This window comes from Balaenoptera acutorostrata, chromosome 1 (genome assembly GCF_949987535.1).
Source record: "Balaenoptera acutorostrata chromosome 1, mBalAcu1.1, whole genome shotgun sequence".
Taxonomy (NCBI): Eukaryota; Metazoa; Chordata; class Mammalia; order Artiodactyla; family Balaenopteridae; genus Balaenoptera; species Balaenoptera acutorostrata.
Window position 1 is genome coordinate 54,120,479 of NC_080064.1, and position 12,270 is coordinate 54,132,748.

The window sequence follows — 12,270 nt, forward strand, 5'->3', positions numbered from 1 at the left end:
ACAGACATAAAGTATATTAGTGGTTGCCTGGGGCTTGGAGTGGAACTAGGGAGTGACTACAAACTGGCACAACGGGTTCTGGGGGGGATGAAAATGCTCTAAAACAGGATTGTGGGTGATGGTTTCACAACTTCATAAATTTCCTAAAAATCACTGAATGGTACACTTAAAATGAATTAACTGTACGGTATGTAAAGTATACCTCTATAAAGTGGTCTTTTTAAAAAACAAAAAGAGCTTGGATATGGTTGGAACTACTCTGTGAAGATAAGGGTAAGTAAAAAAAAAAAAAAAGATAAGGGTAAGAAATTGCTTATAGTCAGAGAAAGAATGATGGTGACAGGAAAAAGAGGAGAGTTGGAGTGGAGTCACTAAGAAAGTTTTGGACTCTGAGGCTCCTTACTACCATCCCTGTATCTTTAGCAAAGTTTATGAAAATCATTAAAAGACTGATATGAGTGAAGGAGTTCAGTTTTCTGGTGTCACAGGACAAACATGGAACACCTCATGATGATGCAGCAGTGCAGGTGCAGAAAGAAGCATGGGAAAGCCAAAAAACAAGAACCAAGTAGACCTCCTTGGGAGGCGCTGAGTTGGCATTAAGGTGACAGCTCAACAAAGTTAAGAGACAGGGGATCCACAGCTGGCATCAGGTTAACCTGGTTTTGTTTGCTTTCTGTATTTCCCCAGTTACATTTAAATTTTAGCAGGTAGTAGAGGTGACTATACAGCTATATATTTAAATGATTATAGTGATGCTACACAACTTCAAATGACTAATTTTAAAGAATATCAGTTGTTTTGGGGACCAGCACTCTGACTCTCCTTCTTTTGGTTAGAAACTCCTTTTTGATAAGGAACTCATTCCTTGAGATTGGGTGTTGCTGACACCATCACATCTCTCCCCCAAACCATACAGGAAATATGACCCAGGACTGGTCAGAATCCCCTATATCCCTAAACACAGTAATTGGTTCAAGGAAGGACATGTGATCCAAGCCAGACCAATAACTGAGTTCCTGGATCTTTTCTGCCACAACTAAACTTGTAGGATTTGAGCCTGGGGCTGTCAGTTCTCATTGTAACCATTTTGTTACAATTTTGTAGAAAATCTAGCCAAGACATGAAGATAAGAGGCCTGCTAACATCACCTGTATCCCTGGACCCAATGTACTCAGTTATATGAGTCAGCACTTTTTTATATGTGCAAATTAATCTGATTTGAGTTTCTGTCACTTGCAACCAAAAAGTCTCTTCTGTAAAAGGCCACTGAAAAAGCAGAGACATTTCAAGCGGTTGCCAAAGGGGCCCAAAAGATGCATCCCGGAAACTAAAGGGAACTAACTCTCTGTGGAGACTGAATTGACTAATGGAAAACAGGATGCAGGAGAAAAGCAGGTAGATAAATTTCCTCTTCTTCCACAGTCCCATCTACACATCTAAGGAACTGTTCCTCTGTCTAAAGATATCCTGTGTGGCCAAGCATGCACACCTGGCAAACGATCTCTCTCTAGCTCTTTGTGAAGCAGTGGCCAACAAGATAAGGTATCACCTTACATTGTTTCCTATCCTTCTCTTCACCTCCCTCTTCTCTTTTAATGCCCTGGGATTATGCCTCTCAGAAAAAACCTCAATTTTTTTTTTTTTTTTTTTTTTGGCTGCGTTGGGTCTTCGTTGCTGTGTGTGCACGGGCTTTCTCTAGTTGCGGCGAGCGGGGGCCACTCTTCATTGCGGTGTGTGGGCTTCTCATTGCGGTGGCTTCTCTTGTTGTGGAGCATGGGCTCTAGGCGCTCAGGCTTCAGTAGTTGCAGCATGCGGGCTCAGCAGTTGCGGCATACGGGCTTCAGTAGTTGTGACTCACGGGCTCTAGAGCGCAGGCTGAGTAGTTGTGGCGCATTGGCTTAGTTGCTCCGCGGCCTGTGGGATCTTCCCAGACCAGGGTTCAAACCCGTGTCCCCTGCATTGGCAGGTGGATTCCTAACCACTGTGCCACCAGGGAAGTCCAAGCCTCAACTCTTAATCCTTGTTTCAATCTCTATTTTCTAGGGAACCCAGACTAAAAGAGTACCTACAAAAAACCTACAGTAATCACCAGGCCTCATATTAAGTGAAACACAGAAAGCTTTCCCTTTGAGATTATAAACAAAATGAGGATGCTCAATTTTAACACAATGTTGAATAGAAATGGTAGTAAAAATCTGTACAGTAATGCAAGGTAATAGCCTGCAGACCAACACAAAAAAATAAATCAGTTACAAGGTTTGGAAAAGAAAAAACAAAAATTCTTGATTTTCAGATGATACGGCTGTCTACATGGAAAATATAAAGGCCACAGGAGAGTAAGTAGGTTGACTGCAGCCTGATCTTCCCCCTCAGCTTTGTTCAGTCTATCCTGTACCAGGAGTTTCTCAAGTATGGAGCTGGAATATAAGGTCTCCTAAAAAAGACTGACCTTGTGTTTTCCTGAGAAAGCATAATAGTTCTGGTTGAATCAGTCCCACAAAGCTATTGTGTAACCTGAGGACTGTCCAGAGTTGAAAAGCCTGTGCCCATTTTGAAGAATCAAGGATTATTATTAAACTTTGGTAAAAATTTTTAAAAAAAGAAAAAGAAAATACAAAGGAATCCACAGATACATTCTTAGATTTAACAAGAGTTTAGCAAGGTATATAGCTGATACAAAATTGTTATATACCTAAGGATAAATCTAACAAAAGATATGCAAGAACCTTACAGAGAAAACTACAAAATTTCATTGTGTGATATAAAGAAGACCTAAATAAATGGAGAGATACACCACAACCATGAATCAGTATTATAAGAATGTCATTTCTCCCCCAAATTGATGTACAGAGTCAATGCAATCCCAATCAAATTCTAATAGGATTTGGGAGTTTTTTGTTTGTTTTTGGTAGATTCTAAAATATACATGGAAATTCAAAAAGCTAAGAGCAGCTAAGACACTTTTTTTTAAGTTGGGAGGAGATATTCTACCAAATTCCAAAACTTATTATATTGAAAATTGTTTATAATTAGTGAAAAGATGTATAACCAGACCACTGGGACAAAATAGAGAGCCCATAAAAAGACCCACAGGGCTTCCCTGGTGGCACAGTGGTTAAGAATCCGCCTGCCAATGCAGGGGACACGGGTTCAATCCCTGGTCCGGGAAGATCCCACATGCTGCGGAGCAACTAAGCCCGTGTGCCACAACTACTGAGCCTGCGCTCTAGAGCCCACAAGCCTCAACTACTGAAGCCCGCACGCCTAGAGCCCGTGCTCCGCAACAAGAGAAGCCACCGCAATGAGAAGCCCGCGCACCACAACGAAGAGTAGCCCCCGCTCAACGCAACTAGAGAAAGCCTGCGCGCAGCAACAAAGACCCAACTCAGCCAAAAATAAATAAATAAATTTATAAAAAAAAAAAGACCCACAAATAAGGACACACACATCTATTACAGACATGGCAGGACAGATCAATGGGGAAAGGAGAATCCATTCTGAAAAAATTAAAATTTCACACCATACACATATCAAGTCCAGGTGGAATATAAACCTAAACACAAAGGAGGTAATTACAAAGTTTATTATAAATCAGATGAATATCTTAATGACCTCAGAGAATAAAATATTTCTTAAACAAGACCCCCAAAATACTAAACATTAAAAAAAAAATCCTGATATACTGCATTAAAACTTAGTTTTCAAAAGACTCCATTTTGGACTTCCCTGGCTGCCCAGTGGTTAAGACTCCACGCTTCCACTGCAGGAGGCCCAGGTTCGATCCCTGGTCAGGGAACTAAGATCCCACATGCCGCAACGTGCAGCCCAAAAAAGAAAAAAAAAAAAAAAGTAAAAGACTCTATAAAAAGGATTAAAAAACAAACCACAGTGTAGGAAAAGATATTTGCAAACATATAATCAATAAATGATTAATCTACTGAATACATATAAAGTTCTCACACAAATCAATAAGAAAAAAACAATCCAAAGGGAAAAAACAAGGAAGGAAAATGGCAAACTATTTAATTAGGCAACTTACAAAAGAGTAAATTCAAATGGTCAATAAACATACAAAACAGGGCTCAATCTCATTAGTTATCAAGTAAATATGTACTAAAACTTTTACAATAAGATAGCATCACGCATCCACCAGATAGGCAAAATGAAAAAGTTGGCAATACCAAGTGATGGTAACTATGCAAAGCAACATTGTGGGAGTGTAAATTTCCACAACTATCTTAGAAAACAGTTTGGCATTGCCTAATAAACTTGATGATAAATAAAACTGCTAGGACAAGCAATAAAAACCCAGCAATTCCACACCTGAGTATACCATAGAAAAACTCATGAACATATGTACCAGACTATATGTACAGGAATGCTCACAGCAACACTGTTTCTAATAGTCAAAAACTGGAAACAACCCAAATGTCCATCTACTGTAGAATGGAAAATTGTGGTATATTTATACAATGAAATAATATAAAGCAACGAAAATGAATGAACTTCAACTGCTTGTAACATCATGGCTGAATCTCACAGATATAATTTTGAGCAAAAGAAGTAAGACAGAAAAGCAGACAAACATACAGTGTGATTCTATTTAAATGAATTCAAAAATAAAAAATTATATTGCTTAGGGATGCATTCATAGGTAGTAAAAATAAAGAAAAGCAAGGAAATGGTTATCCCAAATGTCAGGACAGCAGCTTGGAGTGCTCTGAAGCAAAGGCTAAGATTTAGAAAAGGAGAGGCAGGATATATAAAAAAAAAAAAACAACAGAACAGTTATAGAGATGGAAATGAGCAGAGCATTTGTGGGGGTAAAGTGAAAACACCAGACTGACTAGTCCAAAATGTAAGCTAGAGAATAAGCAACAAGAGAAGGACCAGATTATAGATGACTAAAATGCAAGCAGGAGTTTGGATTTAACCCCATAAGAAGCCACTACGTTTATATTTTTGAACATAAGAATGCCAGGATAAAAGCTGTGTTTTAGGGAGACTTCATTTGTAACACGTTTGAATTAGAGGAGGGAGGGACTAGATCAGCCATGACCTTGTTGTGAGGCAATGAAAGATGCTCCAAGGTGGCAGGGTGGTGTTCATGCCTACACTTCTTATGCGTCCAGTTTACACAGTTTCTGTGCTAAGCACTGGAGATAAAAAGACCTAGACCAGCCCTCAAAGAGCTCTGAAAAGCAGTAGAAAATAGGGGGAAAGGGGAAAGGAGGGCAAGCATGGGAAAGTTAAAAAGAAAAAGAAAAAAAAACTGTACCTCATGAAATCAGTGATGAACAAAAGAAAAAAGTGAAATTTTCCTAATTCTCAAGAGTTGAACGATATGTCGGGACAGTCATATGCTGAGGTTAAAATGAAGGACTCATGTGGTATGGTCCCAAACTTTTCGGTAAAAGATGGGGTAGGGAAACAAAGATGATAAATAAGAGAAATTATTTGGAATAAGCCTCATTTCAAATGATAAGACATTAATTAATAAAAGATCAACTCTGGGGACTTCCCTAGTGGCACAGTGGATGAGACTCTGCGCTCCCAATGCAGGGGGCCTGGGTTCCATCCCTGGTCAGGGAACTAGATCCCACATGCATGCCACAACTAAGAGTTTGCATACCACAACTGAGGAGCCCACGTGCCGCAACTAAGGAGCCCACCTGCCACAACTGAGGAGCCTGCCTGCCGCAACTGAGGAGCCCGCCTGCCGCAACTAAGACCTGGCACAACCAAATAAATAATTTTTTTTTTTTTAAAAAAAGATCAACTCTGGACTATTCTAGTCTCCCTCTAACACTACTCTGCAGCTCAGGAGCAAGAAATAGGTTAGACACTCAGCATTAACAGTTAGTGAGATGAGTACAACAGAAGGTCAGGGAAGTGGTATATGTGTCCAAAGTGATGAAACAGGCAGCACTGAAATAGTTGATACTATGTGGAAAGGATTTACTTTGATCAGGAGTGAGATTATGAATTGAACAAAGTAGATTAAAAGATTGGGCCTATTCAGCCAGAGTTATAAACAGATTCAAGACTAAAAACAATTGAGGTTATAAATAAGCCTATATCCAGGAAATCCTACTCATGTAAGATTTTCCTCGGAAATAAAGATCTGATGAAAGCCTTTCATTAAATTCTGCTCCTTAGGCAGCAAAATGATACGAAATTAACAAAGATTAAGAAAACAAGGGTAACTTCTGGTATACTAATAGCAGCACTATTAGAAAATCTAGAACTACCACAGAAGAAAATATTTTGCAGCAAGAAAATACAGTCGAATAATAATAATTTAAGATCTGAAATCAGAGGACTAGGGTTTGAGGCTCAAGGCAAATAATCTCATTCTCAGTAGGCCTCAGTTCTGCATCTGGATTATGGGAATAATAAATAACAGTAAATAACCATAATTCAAAAAGACACATGCACCCCAATGTTCATTGCAGCACTATTTACAATAGCCAGGACATGGAAGCAACCTAAATGTCCATCAACAGAGGAGTGGATAAAGAAGATGTAGTACATATATACAATGGAATATTACTCAGCCACAAAAAGGAACGAAATTGGGTCATTTGCAGAGACGTGGATGGACCTAGAGACTGTCATACAGAGTGAAGTAAGTCAGAAAGAGAAAAACAGATATCATATATTAACGCATATATGTGGAACCTAGAAAAATGGTACAGATGAACTGGTCTGCAAGGCAGAAATAGAGACACAGATGTAGAGAACAAACGTATGGACACCAAGGGGGGAAAGTTGGGGGGGGGATGAACTGGGAGATTGGGATTGACATATATACACTAATATGTATAAAATAGATAACTAATAAGAACCTGCTGTATAGCACAGGGAACTCCACTGTACAGTAGAAACTAACACAACATTTTAAAACAACTATATCCCAATAAAAATAAACAAATAAATAAATAACAGTAAATAATATAGGAATAATAGCAGCAGCTAACATTTTTTGAATGCTTATTATGTTTCAGGCACAGTTCTAAGTGTCTTACATGTATTATCTCATTTAATCCTCAAATTAACCCTACAGAGGTTTTTAGCTCCACTTTACTGATGAGCAAACCAAGACAAAGAGGTTAGATCAACTGCCCAGAATTACACAGCTATTACTTGGTATAGGTAGAATTTCAACCTGGGTGATGTGACCTAGAGCCTACCTTCTTTACTATGTTATTCTGCCCCCTGGGTTATGAAGATGAGAATGTGGTAAAAAGTGTTTTAAGTATACACAAATGTTCTTCATTACAGCTGAATATCAAGTGATATGACAAAATAATCCAAACAAAATCCTAGATCATTTATCTACAATCAACATTCCATAAATTGTACCTATTATATACTAGGGCGTGATTACAAAGGTTAACAAGGCATATGCCTTGTCCTCAAAAAGTAGGGAGAACAGGGACTTCCCTGGAGGCTCAGTAGTTAAGAATCCGCCTGCCAATGCAGGGGACATGAGTTTGATCCCTGGTCCGGGAAGATCCCACATGCCACGGAGCAACTAAACTGAGCCTGTGCTCTAGAGCCCGCGAGCCACAACTACTGAGCCTGCATGCCACAACTACTGAAGCCCGTGCGCCTAGAGCCTGTGCTCTACACCAAGAGAAGCCACCGCAATGAAAAGCCTGTGCACCGCAACAAAGAATAGCCCCCGCTCACCGCAACTAGAGAAAGCCCACGCAGAGCAACAAAGATCCAACGCAGCCATACATACATACATAAATGTAGGGAGAACAGACAAGAGGCAATACTTGACATGAAGTCTGCTTTTCTATGATGAGCCAAGGTTAGTAGCACAATCAGTGATGCAGAATAAAGAGCTTTGAGAAATCACCAAATCACAGCCTCAAAAAATAACAGCACTAAATGCAAAGGACTAGGAAATAACTGAGCCAGAAAAGAAATCAGTATAATTCTTTTCAAAGTAAAGGTTTCTGAAAAATCATAAAGCTTTAAAAAAGAAAAATAAGTTTTCCAGTAGCAACAGGCTTTTCACAGAGCAACAAAGTTCATACAGGTATATCATAAAAAGGATTATTACTTCCAAATAATAGTCCTAGGCCATATTATAAATCCTGTAATAATAAAAAAAAAATAGTGATACTTACTGTGCACTTATTATCTAAAAAGCACTGTCATAAGCATTTTATACGTATGGATTTATTTAATCCTTACAACAATCCTATAAGGTGAATCCTACTATTAACCCCATTTTATAGATAGGGAAAATGAGGCAAAAGTGAGGGGAAGTAACTCGCCCAAGTTTACACAATGGGGGGCAGTGCTAGGATGTCAAACCAGGCAGTCTGTCTCCAGAGTTGTGCTATACTTCCCCCAGTAGGAAACTAAGAAGCAGAACAAGAATTTATTCAGAGGTATTATTCAGCCATATTTGGTAACTTGGAGGAAAGTACCTTTCATTCACAATAAGCAGATAATAATTCATCATCTATAGCAGTTCTGTCCTTGGTCTTCCCTCCAGATTAAGCCTGTGCATTCCTCCTCAACTATCTCATCTACTCCTCTGGCTTTAATTACAATCTACTTGCTGATGACTCCCAAATCTAGATCTCCAACCCAATCTCTCTTCTGCACCTTAAACCTGTACCAACAGCCTCATAGACACTTCTCTTTGAATGCTCCATGAGCACCTCAAAATCTACATGTCCAAAACTGAATCATCATCTCCATCCCACCTCATTTCCCACCCTCACACCCATTCTTCCTCCTGTCCTCCCTTATCTCAACAACTGCCTCCATCCTGGTTGCCCAAGTCAGAAACCTGGATGTCCTCCCAGACTCTTCAGTCTTCCTCACCTTCCTTATCCAAGCAATCATCAATCACTGCCATGCCTACATCCTAAGTATCTCTCCAATCAATGCATGTCTCTTCATTTCCATTGCCTTACTTACTTTTATAACTTTACATGGCTATACTAATTTGAATTTTTTTGTTGTTTTGCAAAACTGGTTATCTTTTTTTCTTGTGTTTTGTCATGTCCTATCTGAGAACAAATTCCATGAATGGAGAACAGACATTGTATGTATTTCACACCTAACTCCCCAATGTGCACTTTCTTGATCAGCACAATGTTCTCAGAGATAAGCTTTTGGTTCTGTTTAAGAGAAATTAATACTAAGCATGCATGTCAAGTAATACATTTATTTTTAAATGGCACTGCCTTCAGAAACAAAACCATTATTTTACAAAAAAAATTTTTTAAAAGAACAAAAGTAATAATTTCCTATTAAGTCTATCACAGCTCCCTAGGTTATACTAATTATTGTTAAGTGTTCCGTGAGAGCTAGTAAAGGCCATACACTGTCCTAAACCCTTTACACAAATTACTCCGTTTAATGTTCACAACAACTCTATGAGCTGGGTACCGTTTTTTTTACCCATTTTCCAGACAAGTAAAGCTTAAGAGAACTTAAACAATTTGGCCAAGGTGCCAACTTAGAAAATAAGAGTCAGGATTTAAGCCCGTGGTCACAGTCTGAGCTTATGCTCTTAAGCACTTGCTATTTTGTCTCTTAAGGAGAAAATGAAATATGTGTTTTAAAGCTCGAAAGAAAAAAAAAAAAAAAGCACAAAGCTTAAATGAAAGAGATGTTAGTTTTAAATGAAAAAGTGCCAAAATAGAGTAACACTATGGAAGTTCAAGCAGTTAAGAAACGACCTGTTTGGTAGGTCCAAAAATCTTTAATAAACATCAGCAAACTAAAAAGATCCAGAGTCACAGAAATACAATTGTCGAAAAAGTAATACATTCGAATGTTTCTTTCTTCTCTTAGGACTTAAGATTAACAGAAATATGGTCTTATTATACAAAAAATGTCTAGTGTCATACACACTGATATATTCCACAATGAAAGTCTACAAATATTAGAATCCTCCACCGTAATTCAATTTTTAGTTTTAGGGGGGAGAAAGGTGGCAACCTCCCCACCCCAAGTAGGTGAAAAGCTCAGAAACCTCAACCTTGATCGCTTGCTCATTGCTAGACTCCTAAAACACGAGTCAAAGGGCCGGTGTATAAAGAACACTGCCTATCATCCATCTTTCTCTGGAGCTATGAAAAACACAGGCGCAGTTTACATTCACACGCTACTAGGATCAAGCTCCAGCCTACAATTCGTCAGATCGGGCAGCTGGACACCGAAGGTGCAGACCACAAGCTCTCAACTTCTCATTTAGGCCGTACGTTTTCGATTCTGGGTGCACGAGCCCACTCTGAATTGGACCCCTGGGTGCAAAGAGGATTCCTGTCAGATTTCTGGGAAGGGTGAGAGGCTTGAAGAAGGGGCGGCCTCGCACCGGCCGGGAGCCCGCCGCGCGCCGAATCTTTTGTTGGGGTGGAGACGAGGGCGGACCCCCGCACCCTCCAGAGGGGCAACGGGGGTGGGCGGCGAGAGGGAGAGGGAAAGGGCCCCGGCCAGCCCGGGGGTGGGGACACAAAGAATTTGGGAAGCGCCGAGCGCCCGGCCGACGAGCTTCCCCCGCCCGCCCTTCAATAAGCCGCCGCGAACTCCAGGCCCGGGGGCCCGAGGAGCCGGCGGAGGCGGGCGCACGGGGCTCTCAGCGCCCCTGGATGAGGCGCGGGCTAAGGGCCGGGTTCGGAGGGCGGCGCCAGGCCTCGGCGGCCGCCGCGAACCCCCTCCGCCCCTCCGCCCAGCCGCCGACCAGGCCGCGGGATCCCGGCGTCCGCGTCGCCACACCCACCCACCTCCTAGGCCCGGGCCGGGAGGACTCTCCGACTCTTCCCCCGGCTACGGCGGCGCGCCCCACGCCCCAGATTTACCTACTGATCTTCTGGGCAAAGGCGCGGCGTTCGGCCATGGCTGCTAAGGCGGCTGCGGCGGTCTGGGCGCGGACGGGCGGGCGCGTGCCTCCTCACTCGCGCTCCCTCCCTCGCCGCCTCCGCCAGTCCCTGCTCCGGACCCGGGAGGCTGGGGCTGGCGGCCGGAGCCGGGAACGAGCCCGGCCGTAATGCTCCTGAGAGGCGCGCAGCAAGAAACCGCTCCTCCCCCCAGCGCGTCAATCCCCTCGGGAACCCTGCCTTCGGAACGCAGCTGCGGGCCACGGAAGCGAAGAGGAAGACTGGGGCGTGGAGGGAGTGAGCCGCAGGCTCTGGCCTCCCGGCTGCCGCGGGGCCCGCATGACCGAGAGGACGCAAAGAGAAGCTAGAGAGGGGCCAGCGACCTGGCGAAGCAAGAGAATAAGATAACCGAGCTCGTGGTGGGGGGAGCCTGGCTCTCCCGAAAAGGAACGGAAGGAAATGGAAGATGGGCTTTGCCAAGGCGGCTGTACTTTGCAGCCCGGGATGGCTGGGTCCACGTTCCTGCAGCACCCATCTCCGAGTAGTTGAAAGCACTTTCTGTTCTGCTGCGACCTTGTGATTGGTTTTTTCTTACAGAAAAAGAGCCAGAAAAGAGCTTTCTCCTGCAGAGGTAACGATAATAATAGTTGACTTGTGGTGCTAAGCCAGGCACTGGATTAAAGTTTTACATGCATGCATGATTTTACTTAATCTTCACAACAGCTCTTGGAAGTAAATTATTATCCTCATTTTAGAGAAAAGGAATTTGGTTCAGAGAAACTAAGCGACTGGCCCCGGGTCACACAGATGGTAACCTCTTCAACCGAAGTTCAAACCCTGAGCCCAAGCCTTTTCTTTGAAGACACGTGTTTCCCCGTTAGTAACACTCTTCCTGAGACTATTACGTATCCCTTTTGAATCTCATTTTTCATGTATATATATGTTGAACCAGATGAGCGCTAATGTACTTTACCATTTTGATATTCTGTTAAGTAATCTGTATATTTACCAATCAAACTGATCTTGCCCATCAAATCCTATAAAACAGGGATTAGCAGAAATCATGTTTCATTATTCTGTTGTAATCCCAGTATCTAATGTGTTTGGCTCCTAATGCATATTTGCTGATTACTCATGTTACGGTGAAACTAAGAAAAATACCTTGGTTTCTTTAGTACCTTTCTCTTAAATGTTGCAAGAATTTAATATGTGTATTTATTTATTTATTTATTTATTTATTATGGTCTTGCTGTGTCCTTGTGAAATATGTTGGATACTTCTTTTCCTCTCTTACAGTTAGAAAGTCAGCAGCATGGAGCCATTAGTTCATTTGCCCAGAGTCACACATTGAGTCAGAGGTGAAAGCCTCAATTAGTCAGATCCATAACTTCCTGTCAGACCCACAGTGCTC

General features: G+C 41.8%; 1 protein-coding gene across 6 annotated transcripts in view; it reads right to left on the reverse strand.

Moving 5' to 3' along the window:
• Nucleotides 1-11,441, reverse strand: part of DOCK7 (dedicator of cytokinesis 7) — a 193,776-nt gene extending 182,335 nt beyond the window's left edge. Inside the window, exon 1 of one of the 6 annotated variants that reach the window (XR_009008674.1) lies at nucleotides 10,842-11,152. Coding sequence is in view for 5 of the 6 variants with exons in the window: in XM_057548786.1 (XP_057404769.1) it covers nucleotides 10,842-10,879 (38 nt within the window). In the remaining variant the exon portion in view is untranslated. Of the gene's footprint in view, nucleotides 1-10,841 lie in introns of all 6 variants that reach the window. The other 5 variants (XM_057548786.1, XM_057548800.1, XM_057548793.1 and 2 more) reach the window with 5 other exon arrangements.
• Between the last annotated feature and the right edge of the window lie 829 nt (nucleotides 11,442-12,270).